Below are 15,077 nucleotides of genomic sequence, written 5' to 3' on the forward strand. Positions count from 1 at the left end.
ATCTCCTCAGCATAAACATTGCTGAGCTGTTCTTGGTTTTAATTAAATACCTTTTGCTGTGTATTAACAATGACTTACCTTCCAGTGTGCTTATCTTCTTCAGATGTGGTACTGGATATAGGAGGTTTATTTGCACATTTTTCCATTTTGTGTATGAACATGTCATTTATAACATTGAAAACTAGTTGAAAGGAGGTTCCAGTAATCTGATCCGAAAGGCAATTGCTGAGGGGGATGCAGTAATCAGATTTACGTTTGGGTTATCTGACAAATCTGTGAATTGCCATAGCTTCCTTGGGTGTGTGCAGAGGGGAAAGGGGTTGTAGGAACTTATTTGTATGTGATAAACTGTACTGAAATAGCTACAAGAATGTAATCCCTGTGCAGATCTCAGTGTAATCTTCTCAGTGATACCCAGAAGAAAAATAAGATTTAGGAACTCATTTAAACATCTCCCTTCCTTCTTACACTATGATAAAATTAAGAAAAATCCCAAAACCTTTTATTTTCTTTTCTTCCCAAGCTACTTTACCTGTAATGGTAAAAAAAAAAAAAAAAGTATACAGGTACTTAAAGAAGGTACTTTGTTGCACCAGTTTTCCTGGTGATGATTTCCTGTGCATTTATCTTATTTGCCTTTTGACATGGACCTGGTTCAGATTTCATTTACACCAGTCTTACTCTAATGACTTCTTGAAGGTCTCCCCATACTCAGAAAAGAAGACTTCGCTGTTTAGAAGCTGGTGCTGTTTAAGGGGTAGATACTAGAAAATATGAAATTCTAGCGCAAATTATTAAGATCAAGAAACAAAACTAAAACTTTTTTGGTATGACTTCCAAGTGTAGACAAAAGGTAGCAACTTGAGAGAATTGTGATCAGGCATAAACATCTATTAACTACTCTTTCTAGAGATTTGGGGAAATAGGATGACCTTTTTATTCTTTTTCTTTTTTTTCCCTTTTTCTTTCTTTTTTTTTTTTTTTTTTTAATAGGCTACAGTTTCACATGGCTTGCAAAAGAAATCTTTCTCCCTTTTTGTTTCCCACACCAATTGATTTATCATTTTGCTTGCAAGCAGACTTAGAATGTTAGGGCAGGAACACACTCACTTTTTTCTCGTAACTTTTTTGTTGCGGACCGAAACCAGTTGACTTGAATAAATTTTTCTGTGGTCTGAATGAAGCCAGCAACGTGGAAAAATCTTGCCATTCAGAGCCGTCTGAATGTACATTTCAGCCACACAGTAAGCTGTATTGGTAGGCAGTGGACTGCTAAATACAACCATTTTTCGCAGCAGAGAGTTAGACAGGTGATTAGCATAATTAGCACAGAGTAGGCTATACATATGGTAATGTTAAGTGTGTAAATGCCAGCTGCGGTGTAAAATTTATGTCAGGGGTCGACAGGGCTGTGCGAAAGTATTGTGTTACAGCTGCAGGTCAAAGCCTCCATTGCTTTACCCCCTTTTCTCTTGTTGGTGAATGCGCTAAACTGAAGAGAAAGACAGACAGAAATACAACAGATAAGGCTTTGATTGAACAGCCTGGTTCTGTGCAAGAGGGACTGCTCTTTAAAAAAACCCCAAGCCCCCAAAAAAACTACACACACAGAGGCAAAACAAAAGTCCCCCTCTTTCACTATAGATTTTATTTTCCATCAGGCCAGCTACAAAAATGTTGCTGTCTTTGAGCCATGTCATTACGGTAGGGTGAGGGGAATCTTTGGTGGGGAGAGAGTACGGGATTGGTAATTAAGCTTTAAGGAGCAAAAACAAACAAAAAAACTTTAATTCACCTTCTCTCTGCATCCCACCCCACTTTTTTCTTTTTTTTTTTTTTCTTTTTTTTTTTGTCTCTGTTCTTGACTGCACTTCGGGGCTAGGAATTGAATACTCTTGAAGGTGACAGCATTATATGTAATAAAATCTCAACAGCGCAACCATCTTCGAGCTGCATGACTGATTTTAGACTAAGTGCCAAAAGTTCCTCGTGTGGTTTTGTGTGTGGGTTGCTACACTTATTCCCCAGGTTCCTCCCACCTCCTAAACCACTAAATTCTTTACAAATTAAAAATCACTAGTACAGGTTTCTTGTTTTAAAGGAGCACAACTTTGAAGGGTACACATCTTTTTAACCTGCTGATGGGGAAATCGGTAAATCTCTTTGTTGCCATAAACTGTTCATTCATATATTTCGCATGCAATTCCCCTCCCCTCCCCCTTTTGTATTTTTTGTAGTCGCCTATAAGGAGTGGTGGTGTTGACAGAATATAGTTCACACCACAGTGACCTTGTGATGAAACTTCCTCACAGCCGCAGGGGGTCCTTATGAATCAGACCCTAATCCAGCTAATCCCGCTCGCAACAAAATCATGAAAGTGGCTCCCAGCGATGTGTGTTTCCCGGCACAGATGCAGCGGGAACGAGCGGCGCTGGAACTGCTGTTCCCCGGGGCGGGGTGGGGCGGGGCGGCCGCAGCGTGCGGCGCCGGCAGGGACCGGACCGGGCAGCGACCGTCCCGCCGCACCGGGATAGGCACCGGGAGGTGAGGCCGGCACCGCGGAAGCCGAGCCGGGGAGGGCGGGAAGGGGCCCCGCTGAGGCTGAAGGACACTAGCCCCGGCGGCGTTTTCGGTCGGGTCTCGGGAGGTGCAAAGCTGCTGTGCGCACCCGCGACGGCTGGGCCCGCGGCGCGTCTCCCCACTCCCAGAGCTTCCAGTAACCTCTCCTCCAAAGGGAGAACAGACCGTTGTAGTAGTCTCGCGGGTTTGGTAGTGAAGTGAAATAACCTGTATGACCAGAGTAGGCGGACGTAGGAAATAAAGGCTGTGTTGGGGGGTGTGGTCATTTGTTCAGCTTTCTTCCCCAGCCATTTCTGCTTCAGAGTAAACTCGGCCATATGGTCACGCTCTCGGAGTTTCTGTTGGGAATCTCTGATTGCACCCTGGACAAAATGAAATGTGTTCTTTGCTGCTCGGTGTGAATAGCAAGCAAACTATGAAAAATGGGCCTCCTAACAGATGCAGAACTGTCTGGGGAGCTGGTGGCCAGTAAGAAACATCGAGGTGGGGGGAACCACGAGAGGCAGCAGGTTCGGTGCTGGGTGGGGGAGTGCTGACCTGACCTGATTGTGTCCAACAGTGAGAGCAGTTCTGCTTCAGTGCAAAGCCATTCAGTAGGAAGCTGCTTAGGGAACAACAGATGGTACAGCAAGCAGCTGGTAAGGAATACTTGAAAGAAACTGTACCCTGTTTCATAACATGTTCATTCCTTTCATTTTTCTATGTATTAGTTTTGCCATCTCCTAAAGCACTATTTAGGAAACTAAAAGGTTCTGGATGGAGAGGATTTTTCATTTTTTGCTGCGCCTTTAAAAAAAAAAAATAAATTGCATTCAAATTTTGTGCTACTCCATGTACAGATGAAATTTGTGCTATCCCAGGAGTACAGATGAAAAGACTTAAAAATGCTGCTTTTAACCACACAGGAAAACAATTACATATTTGAGGAAAGGGCACCAAGAGGTTAAATGAAAAGTTGGGCCTAGAGGAAAGCTGACTCCTGTGGAACAACATGGTAAACTGTTTTTAACATATTACCCCGAAGAAGCTCCTTGTTCAAGCTGAAGTAACTTAAGATAAATATATTCAGCCATTCTGAAATCCTTAGGTTTAAACCTTGAAGCCACTTACATTACCCTTCTCAGCAGAACTCCTAGAAACTTAGTCACTTCCATGTACAATTGAGGATTTTGGCTTGCTACAAAGTGTGCTCAAATGTTTTTTTAAATTATCAAAAAATAAAAATTCAGCTTTGCTCCTCAGCAGGTATGAACTGTTACATCATCATAAACTGCTGGAGAGTTGTGGTAGCCTGTATTAGCTGCCTATCCTCCCTGTAGGTTGTCTCCTTGATTTCTAGGAAAAAGCACAGTCAAGAGTCCTTTATTCCTTTGCTGCTTCAGCCAGAAAATTCAATAGTTAGCCTTCTCCAGCAAAGGCTGTGGCTTAGCGCTGACCTGAAGGGACCATGTCTTTGGAAGAAAGGATAGTTCACTCTCTATGCCCATTTATTTCTCAGTCTCTTTGTTGGGATGGTCAACAAGGATGCCAATTGTGATGGCAGTTTTCTATAATATGGACACCTGCCCACAAGGAAATGGTCTAAAACCACCAAATCATTTCACATAAACTAGCAAACAGCTGTCAGATGGTAAACAACTTGTGGTCACTATTGTTCCTGGCTGGATTAGAACCAGTGACCCAGAGGTGAGCAGCTCATATCCTGTTACCAAGGACATGTGTCGCAGCTCAGTAAGCAGCTACTGTGTTTTATGTTTAATTGGAAAGTTTGAATTGCATGTACCAAGTTGGTGTGTTATTGTACACTTCAAAGCTGCTTGCTCTTGTTGATCGGTGGTTTGGTTTTTTTTGTGTTTGAACTGTTCAATTTGTTCATGTTAGTTTGTGGGGTTTTTTAATGCACTTTTCCAGTTTCTCAACCCAGAGGGGCATCAAGCAAGAAATGCATCAATGCAATCTCTTTTACCCAATCAGAAATAATATTTTTCTGATTATGGGAATGGAGATGAGTACATGTAATATCAGTTTTTATTTGATTTTTAGAAAGAAAAGGGTCTAGCTCCTAAAATTGCAGGGGAGGTTTCCCACTACAAGTAGAGGCAGCTGTTGTTGGGCTGTCTTCCTGAGTATGCAGACAGCTTTGTGTCCTTGTCACAGCTCTAAACTTTATCATGTGACACAATGAAAAGCTGTCTTTGATGTGTGTTTTTATTTTTTGCTGTTCATAATTGTTTCAGCATTAATGAAATCTGTAACAGCAACACTGGAGTCATCCCCAGCATGTGTGAGGGGTAACTTAATTCATATCATATGATGGTTCAGGAGATAAAAACCATCATTTTGAAGTTCTTAGTTCTTGGGGTGTTTTTTTTTTTTTTTGGTAACTTTTTTGCATTTGTAGGCCATAGTCTTTTTATCTTTTATCTTTGCTTCTTCTCTTTTTTAAGCAAAAACTAAGAACCTGTTGTTATCTTGTTCTCAGTGTGACAAGAATGGTTGAGATGGTCACATTGCTTCTAGATTTTCCTAGGAGTCAGTGGTGCTAAAAAGAGATTTTGAAATTGATTACATCTTCCCACTGGGATGTGTTAATATTCTAGACAGAGGGCCTCCTATTGTTGGAGGAAAAGAAGAAGGAGAAGAAGCAGCGTAGAGTGTCCAACTGGACCTTGGGAAGGGAGATAGTATGGCACAGGCTGTCTTAACGTGGACAGGTACAACCATCACTATTCCATGCGAGCTATACAAACGTAAAATACGTGTATTCAGTAGGGAAAATGCTGTGCGAGAAAACCTAGACACTGCATGGAATTTCTGACTGCCATAGTCCAGTTGTGCCAGAGATCATGTCTAATTGTGTGACAAAGATAGTTTTTCATTGAGCTGTTGCACAGCCTATTGAATTACCATGTATTTTCCTTAAGACACTGATTGCTTACCACAGTGTTCTAGCTCTTGTAAGTTCATCACTTCTCAACAGATTTTTTTTTTTTTCGGTAGCTCAGTTTTAGTCAGTCACTGTGAAGTCTTGACTTTGCATAGTTAAATAAATGAGCAGAAAATAAATTATTGCAGGTAACCAAAACTTTTTTATAGTGGAATCCCAGTGGGTTTATGAGAGCCATCCTTAGCATCATTGGAATATCAGATGCATCAAATACAGTATAATATTGAACAGTCAGTAGTTAATAATACAACCATGTAAACCAATAGCAACTCTGATTGTACACATAGTCAGCGTTTTAAAAGTTTAAGAAATGGACATGTCAGTTATATTTCTTATACTGACTTAGATGTCAATGGAAGTGTGCTGCACTTCCTCCCAGCAAACGGTGTTACCCCTCTACTCTGCCAGTCAGGCCTAGAAAATGATAATTCTGAGGAAGGTGCTGTCATCTCTGTTCTGTCAGGATGCTGACTAATGCTGACTGTGTGCAGAAAAACTATATTCTGTTGCTGACAAAGAGCAGCACAGACAAGCTGAAACATCTGAGAGAATGCAAAGACAGAACTCTCTAGAGAGCAACAGGAAGCTTTAAATCAAAAGGTCATTATTTTTCCATGCCCAGTAAAGGGCAAGGTGATCTTCCTACCTGCTAGAGAACTTCAGCTCTCTATCTCAGTTTCTTTATCAGAGGTTTTGATCCTTTGTGAGTAGTATTTGGCTTCCATGTTTTGTTCTCATGAGATCCTTTACCAAGGATGCACAAAAATAGAAGTTGTCATTGGTGTCATTAGGTACTGCCTTTTGCTGTGTGGCAGGTGCAAACATTTCTAATCCTGGTACGTAGTTACGACAGGGAGGCAAAGTTGCTGACTGGCTTATCTGTGCACCACTGTAATGGACTGAAACTAATTTCATTTTGTAGTTCTTGAGTAACACCTGTATATGTGTGTAATAGGGATGCCCAACACAACAGCACAAGGAGAGACTACTTGAGAAAGTGCAGTACGAGAAATTCCTTAACAGCAATCAAAGTTGAGGAAGACAGGCTATGTAGGTTGCCAGGGAGAGAAGTATGAAGACAAAAACCCTTCCTGTGCCCATCCTGGCAGGTGGAGGGTGATGAAGGGTGAAAAGACAAGGTGCCTGCAGCTTTTCACAGCACAGTACTTGCCCCGGGTGGAGAGCATTGCACAGCATGGGCTGTGTGGTCTCCCTGTGAGCCTGGGCTGTTCTTGTCTTCCTCTGCACACTGCTGCTCTTTGGATTGATTGGTAAACATTGAGTCTTGGGTGAACACACTGGGATATTATTCTCAGTCTTTATTTTTATATGGTTGCTGAGTCATGAAGGGGTTTTATTTTCTTTTTGTTTCCTGTTGTGTTGGTAACAAGTACTGCAAATTGCAGAGGTTGGCGGCCTTGTCTAATGCTCAGACCATAACTCCATTGTAAGGAGTGCTGATCTACACATCTGATTTATCAGAAAATATCTGCATTTTCTGTAGGGATGAAATGAAAGCACTGTTTTTGTGAGGTGCCTGTGGATATTACGTGTATGATTTTATTGCTTTGAGCTGTTACTGTCAAAGAGTTGGTCTGGATTACTCTAATGCTACACATGTATGGTCCTGGAAAAGAGGAAAAGATGGTGTTGCTCAAACAAAGCAGAAATATGTCAGCGCTCCAACAAGTGTTCATGTAGAAACACCTTAAGGCCCATAGTCTTCAGAAAGAAGGTTCTCCAGAAGGTTTTGCTACGTTCAGGTACTTCAGGGGGTTGTAGGGGAAGAACCTAGGCTCCAAACCCAGTGGGTGTTTCTGGAAATCTTGCTTGTCAGTCCTGCGCATTGGTAGGCAAAGATTTTTATCCCAAGTATTTGGCTGTCAAGAATGTTCTTTTTTAGCAGGAGCTTGCTGAGCAATTTGTGGCTCAGTTGCACACAAGGTGTTTGGCTGTCAAGAATGTTTTTTAGAGGGAGCTTGCTGACAAGGTGACAGTTGCTCACAAGGTGACTATTGAATGGTTAATAGAGGTAGTGTTCATGTCTGAAAAGAATAACAGAACCTCAGGGTATGTGATGCAATTCCAGTAACCTGAAATGGAACATTTCAGATATTCTGAGAAAGAAATGTTTCCTGCCTTTTCAGGTATCGGACAGTAAATTAACTAGAAGTAATTTTCAGCTATCACTCATTGCTTGACTTAGGACTGATCTCTTAGTGTAGCAGAAGTCAGACTTACTACTGAAACCACTCAGTGTAGAAGGGACTGCAGTTCCTAGTGGTGGTTTCCAGAGTTCTTTAAAAGCATGTTGATGTAATGACATGTAAATTTTGAATGCTGGTTGTGACAAAGACATAGGTAAGACACTGGCATTCACAGTGGAAATGAGTACATACTGAATGACCCAGTAACCCTGAAATTGTTAATAAGTGAGTGGAAGGAATTTTGCCAGAGATTGTGCCAGTGAAAACAAGTATGATTTCGCTCTTATGTCATTGGAGGGTGCATACGTGTTGTTCAGATATACAGTAGAGGCAAGCAGTTTTGTTTTTCCGGGTTTTTCACCTGAGATGTGCTGAAGCATTTTAATGTGTGATGACTGAAACACTGGTACTGTGACCTCAGTGCTTCATAGTGGGATCTAGAGCCTTTCACCTCTAGGTCACGGGTTCAGGTCTGCCTCAAGTTAAGGATGACTAAAACTTGTTACCACCTGACAGCTGTTCATTGCTCTTGGGGGAGGGAGACATGGTGGTCCTTACTTAGTTCTTAACAATCCAGCATCCACACTGACAATTACAACTCTCTTCCGGCCAGTCAGAAAGGGCAAAGAATTTAGTACCTTGACCAGCTTCTATTTGAGTCAGTGTGGAAGTTTAGGAGGAGCAGCAGTGTGTTTCATGGTATGGGGTGCTAACTTGCTTAAGGCAGATCTCATGTGTTACAGCAAAATGCTAAGAAGGAAGCCTGGGGTGGGGGGAAGGGGAAGACACTTTCCTCTTCTCTGGAAAAAACCACACATTTTTTTAAGGAGTAATAGTCAACAAAAAAGATGCTGTCAATAAAACTCTCACATTGAACACACTGGTCTTCAAACATATTTCTGAGAATTAGGAACTGATATTAAGTAAGAAATGGTGCCAGGACACTGATTTTACTACTTTGTTGTGATTTTTTTCCCCCTTTTTAAAAATTTGTTAACAAAATTGTAGAGCTGGCATAGTATCTCATTTCTAGGCTAGTAGGCAGACTAGATTTCAGGTGTAGTAAGCAGACACCCAGAATCTGATGACACTGCTGGAAGGATAGAATCATAGAATCAACTAGATTGGAAAAGATCATTAAGATCATCAAGTCTGCTGAATTGTGTTACCACTGGCCATGAAACAACATACTGATCTGTTATTTAAATCAGCATTTCGGCTTGTGGGAATATGTGCTACCAACTCTAGGCACTAAATCCTAAGGAATCATGTAATACAGGACTTGAACGTCACCAAGTGGCTTTTGATATATTGAAAAAAGGAGACTGACGTGGATTTTGTCACCTGGATATTAAAGTGAAATAGTTCTGTCTGTCTTTGACATGGAATAAAATGGGAAATAATGGTACTGTATTCCATGCATACAATTTAAATCAGTAGCATTTTACGTGTAAAATGCTGTTGTCACAAAATATGTGAAAGCACTCTGTAAAGGAAAATCACAGAACACCAGAATTTTGTTCCCTGGTTATGTTTTCCATTACATCATTTTGTCCTGTAGTGTGGAAATCCCATGACTATGTGTGTTATCTTGTTGGGTTTTTTTTCATGCAATTGCAAAAAATTACTTTCTGTGAAGTGTGTGTGTTTCGCATAGTACTGTATATCTTCAGCACAGTAAGGTGAGAGGCTTCAGGTGCATTTCAGTGGTTTCTCTTCTAGTTTTTTTGCACCAGCTATGAATAGCCTGAAAAAAAAAAGCCCCCCAAAAGGCAACAAGGGACTTGATATTTAAAAAGAGCACATTCAGCTGATTGTACTGATTGTGAAGGCTTAAGGTCTCTGGGTATGGCAGTTTCTAGTGATCTTTGCAACCTTTTAATTAAATGAAAACATAACTGGTAGAAACTTTTTAAATTCCCTTTTGCTCTTTGTTGTTTCTCTTACCTTGAAAGCCCACTGGTGTATCCACTTGCTTCCACTCTGTCCATATGTTTTCACATAATCTGACTCTGGTGGTCAGAATTTTTCTCTGCAATCTACATTTATAATTTCTTAGTACCTGGGTGTTACATTGTATAAAGTACCTACAATTGCCTGTACTCTATTTGGCTGAAGAAATATAAAAAACAGATCCATCAAGGAAATAATTAAATGGTGCAATGCTTTAAGAAGAATGTGGAGTGGATCTGCTGCTGGGTTCTGGAACGTGTGCCTGCCTTCTTGGGTGGTTCCTGTTTTGAATGTTAAAAGGGGAAAAAAACAGCTTCTGTTCTGATGACTGACTTGTGTGATGCAGTTCTGATTAGCTAAATCTGCCTTGTTCAGTGAAGTTAATGTGGTTTGACAGCACCTTGATTAGGAAGCAATCATTTCTGTTGATAGTAAACAGTTAGTCACTTTCAGCAGAGATGGGAATGCCACCCTTTGTCTTGCATGAAGTATGATTTGTTGGTTCAAGTCCTGGTTAAATTCAAAAGGAAACCGTGGGTAGAATGGGAAGGAATATAGTATCAGAAGTTTATGGTAGACTCCACAGCCCTCATAAAATTGGGCTGTTATTGTCTTGACTGGCATTGAGACACAAAAGAGGAAGAGAGACATTTTGCCTTTGGAAGCATTTGCGGTGTAAAGGACTGAAAAAGAAAGCTCTGGTTCAAAGAAATACAGGTTAGGATAACTGTTCTCCCTTACCCCCAGCCTATATTCCTGTAAGATGGAGCAAAATTTGTTAGTATTTCATAGACCACTGGTTGGTGGAGAAAGATGGCATGAACACAAACCTGATGAGTGAAAGTACTTTCAGGGTTTAATTCTTGATGAAAGTTAACAATAACTTTTTGTTACCATACATATGCAGTTTCAGTGATTGTCTATTCTCCCACTGTACTAAGAGGGATGTTAAGAAGTTGTAAAGGGACTGTAGGTAAGGAAGTTGTGCTTTGATTTTTCTTTTTTCCTTCCTTACTGTGAACTGGTCACTGTTTATTTGGAGGATGGAGGTAATGCACGTGTGACAGGCTGAAAAAATTGAGTGTGTTGTGGAAACACTTATTTCTTCAAAGAATTCTTGAACAAGAAATTAAGCAATGCTTCATGCCAGAAGGACTGTATGGTTTAACTGTTGGGGGTCTCATTCTGACAGCTTTATCCATGCAGGGGCCCAACTTCTTGCCTGGTGGTCCTTTTACCCCCAGGGGGCTATGGGTGGGTTGAAGGCCCAAGTGATTGGAAAAGTATGTCCCTGTTCAGGCTTGGGAATGTCATCTCCCACACCGCCAACTGGTTACTGCTCAGTTTTCTGCTATACAACCCAGGAGGAGATAGATGTACATCCCTAATTTCTGTTCACACTGTTGCAGAGCTAAACCTTGTCAGTAATTCAGATCACCAGTGCCAAGCTGACTAGGACTGAAAAAAATGTAAGAAATTAGACTAGGTCTGTAGCTTGGACTTTGCAGAGCAATAAAGGTAGTAAATTGTAAGGGATGGAAACAACATGTTATTGGTATTCTTGTCCTCATCTGGATGTGGTCTTGATTCAGCTATTTAATCGACCCTGCCTCCCACATGCATTTGTTGGAGACACTACAGGGGAGATTGTATAAAGTATATGAACTCTAGCTGAATGCTTTTTTTGTAAGAGGGAAGATAATTTTCTATTCTTACCTGATATTTTCTGTCAAGGCAAATTGAATATGGCTCCCTCTAGAGCCTGTCAACTCTACAGCCTCTCTCTGCCTTTTTCATTTTTTTACTTCCCCCAAACCCCCACCATGTCTTAATATGGGGCACACCATTCAGCTCACACGGGTTGAAAAACAGATGTTGCTCATGAATGATCCCCTGTATCACAGCATGTTGTGCAGGTTCTGGACCACTGGAGTAAACTAGTGTCTGCTGCACTCCCAACTGCATCTCTTAATGTAAAATTGGTAATTTTTCCCCCCTTTTTTTAAATTTTATTTAAGGCTGGAAGAAGTATTCCTGCACACTTACTGTTTTGATCCTCCCTTTCTTAACTGAAGATAAACATTCTCTTTCTGCCTTTGCCAAACTATTTAGGAGAAGAGTGTAAATTAAAACCATTTATCTTGAAATGTTTTTTTGGAGCGTACTGTTTATACAAGTGTAAGAAATTGTACGTAGTATTTGGTGTGGTCTGCAAGAAAAAGGTTTTTCTTTTTTGCTTGCTTTTTAAAATTTTTACATATGAGATATTGGTTATAATGTAGACAAAAGTGTTTGAGGCTCCAGTTTACATGTCAGTGTTTTAGTGCAGTGGGCAATGGTATGTTAATGAGGAACATAGGTTTTTTTGCAGTGTTACTCAAATAATAGTTTTAGAGTTGTACTTTGATCAGTTTGAGACCAAATAACGCATGAACATGATGGTCAAGTTTTTCTGACAGGAGAGTGCTCATCAACTGAATCTAGAATAAACAGTCACTGGCTAATAACAAAGCTGTTGATATTTATCCATCAGTTGGTGGACGGGTGAGTCGGGAGTTAAATTACACACGGCAGAAGATTGGAGAAGAGGCCATGTTTAACCCTCAGCTCATGATCCAGACTCCACAGGAAGATGGTGCTAATGTACTAACAACAGAAGCACTCCGACAGCACCTTGATTCTGCACTTCAGGCCAGCAGAGTACATGTCTATATGTACAACAGGTAAGTGAAAAAGCAAAAGTTTTCTTACCCTCTCTAACAGCTAAAAAGTGGGCACATGGTTCCCTCCATCTATTTTTAAACAGCACTTCAGAGCCTTTCACTTTAGGCTGTGTTTGGAGTATCACTGGTTTCTGATACTTGACTTTGTGCCATCCTAGTGGTGACAAGTTGGCTTTTAACAAATAAGAAGGGGTAAGTGGTGTTGGAAGAGACTGTGAGAATGTACCCCTATGGTCAGCGCTGCAGTATCCAGCATTGGTCTTGGTAAAGGAGTAGTGTCTGTACTCTTAAACATAGGACCTTATGGTTGGGATTCCTAACATTGAAAACCCCTCCATAGAGCTGAATTCAGTTGCATAATGATTGTGATCAGCAGCACAGGTTACCATCCATCCAATAGTTCGTATATAAAGGGAAATGGCAGTGGGTGAAATAATAGCTGTTTAATAACAGACAGTACAGCAGGCCTTCAGAGTGTCTGTGCGTGCAACTGAAGGTTGGAAGCTCTGTGTGGTCCAACAAAAAAATAATAAAGGTGCACCTTAGTAAGGTACCAGCTTTAGGCTAGTAAGATGTCTCCCTGAAAAGTGGTTCCTCTGGGGTTTCTACTTACATGATTATCTGCCTAGGGGTGCTGCCTGTGAGGTATGAAGCCCCCTGTCTTTCAGCCCATCTTGCAGCACATCCAGCTGATGCCTTAATGACGTAATGCTGAAGCTCCAATTATCTTTAACCCAGATCCTGCCTTCTCTAAGGTGTTAGAAGTCATGGCAATAGGCATTGACCCACAGCTGAAACAGGAGGGCAGAAATCTTAATGGTTTCATTTCTTCTGCATGTGTGGGTCAGCTGGGAATAGTCTAGTCTTCTGAGCTGGAGCTGGCTTCTCTCTCACTTCTGCCACTGAGCAGCATCTTAAGTCACAAGCAGTCTCATTTATATAAAGATGGATTTTTGTCCCTTTAACATGTATTGACTAGCCTGAGCATCCAGAAGCAGCTCCATTATTTTTAATGAGTTTTACAGTGAGTGTGAGAATAACTGAAACAAGTATCTTGTCTATAACTACAAAAAGAAAGGCATTTCCTTTTTTTTTTTTGTGAGGCGTTTTCATTTATGCTGAATACTGCTTGCCTTTCTCAATGATTTACTGCTTGAGGTCAGTATGTGTATATGAGTTACAATTTTAAATGTCCGTTACATTTTAAAGATAAATTTTCAGTAATTGTGTAAGAAAATGTCCTGCAATAGCTACTAAGAAGGAGAAAAATAACTGTTAACAGCTGAACCTGGACAGAAAAAAAATTTGTTCTTTATGTTTCTTACAGACAGTGGAAATTGGAACATTTGTGTTACAAATCAGGAGAACTCATCACAGAAGCAGGTTACATGGATCAGGTACGTGCAGTCAGCACCTGGTTACAAGATTTGTCTATTTTCATGATTCAGCTTGTGCTGTTTTGATTATATTTTAGTATAACTGGTTTTCCCCTTTTTGATTTTGACAGATCATAGAATATCTTTATCCTTGCTTAATTATCACTCCTTTGGACTGCTTCTGGGAGGGAGCAAAGCTACAGTCAGGAACTGCCTATCTTTTGTAAGCATGTTTTTTTATAACTTTCTGTTATAATGAAGTCTGGTCTGACTGATTCTTATTGTGTAATTGTATATGATTTTTCAGTTGCATTCCCATTGTTTACCCAGATTCTGGTTTAGCAGAAAAATAAAAGACAAAGTGTAGTGTCTCTACAGAAAATACACATGGATTTTTGGTTATTTTTTCCCCCACTGACAAAAGTTTTCCCTGTTTCTAAGAGAAGATTTGTACCATTGATTTAAATCCTACCTTATTTTTCCCTTTCTGCAAGCGTGCAAAAAAGTTTTTCTGAATTCAAGCTTTAAGAATTGTGTCTTTTTTTTTTTTTTTTTCTTTCTCCCTGAAATAAACTTGTTTCTGGTGTTTGCTTTGGTTTGGTTTGATTTTGTGTATGTACCACCTCTCTCCCCTCTCACTTCCTTCTCCCTCCAAAAAATTGGTTGGCTGGGAATTCCTAAGAAAATGTCTTGGGTTAAATCTCAAGTCTTCCTGAGGACTAAAGAGCAAATCCTTTGCTTATAAGATCATTAAAGAAACCATATAGTATCTTTTATGGGTGGTTTCTCACAGTTTACAAGTGTGATATAATATGCCCTGAATCCTTTAAAGAGTTAACTGTTAATCTGTGCAGGCATTTTCTGTTAATTATGCAAGAGTTAGCATTTAAGTTATTGTTTCTGTCCTGGTTTGCATGTCTCTGTAAAAGCAATTTGCAATGGCCATCTTCTAACCTTTAGTGTACAGTTTTAGATGGGGAAATAAGGGGTTTTGTGTTTTCTGGTTGGGAGATTCAGAATAATGACTTAAGCCTGGTTAAGCAGATACAGTGTGGTTTGAATCACAGAATTAGGCAGCCAAAAGCCTTTCTAGTCTGTCAACATCACAGATTCAGGAGTGGGGGGTGGGAGATTTGACAGCGATAGTGGTGACAACCATGGTAGCAGGAGAGCTTGATGGTTGATAGTCAAGCTGCCAGGTCATTTGAAGGAGCGCAGCATTGTTATAGATAAAAAAAGTTCACTTATATTGATTGATTACATTTGCAAGATGATTAGTAGACTAGCAAGA

The 15,077-nt window shown here is 40.4% G+C and overlaps 1 protein-coding gene across 5 annotated transcripts in view; it reads left to right on the plus strand.

The window, feature by feature from the left end:
• PTCH1 (patched 1) overlaps positions 1-15,077 on the plus strand; it is a 69,211-nt gene that overhangs the window by 12,065 nt on the left and 42,069 nt on the right. For all 5 annotated transcript variants that reach the window (XR_009729091.1, XR_009729090.1, XM_061377525.1 and 2 more), the window contains 3 exons: positions 12,221-12,410; positions 13,738-13,807; positions 13,918-14,009. Coding sequence is in view for 3 of the 5 variants with exons in the window: in XM_061377525.1 (XP_061233509.1) it covers positions 12,221-12,410; positions 13,738-13,807; positions 13,918-14,009 (352 nt within the window). In the remaining 2 variants the exon portion in view is untranslated. The remainder of the gene's footprint in view (positions 1-12,220; positions 12,411-13,737; positions 13,808-13,917; positions 14,010-15,077) is intronic.

Source organism: Neopsephotus bourkii, unplaced genomic scaffold, assembly GCF_033783945.1.
Source record: "Neopsephotus bourkii isolate Nb327-2 ecotype Australia unplaced genomic scaffold, CSIRO-AGI_Nbou_v1 NB_1759, whole genome shotgun sequence".
In the NCBI taxonomy this organism is placed as follows: domain Eukaryota; kingdom Metazoa; phylum Chordata; class Aves; order Psittaciformes; family Psittacidae; genus Neopsephotus; species Neopsephotus bourkii.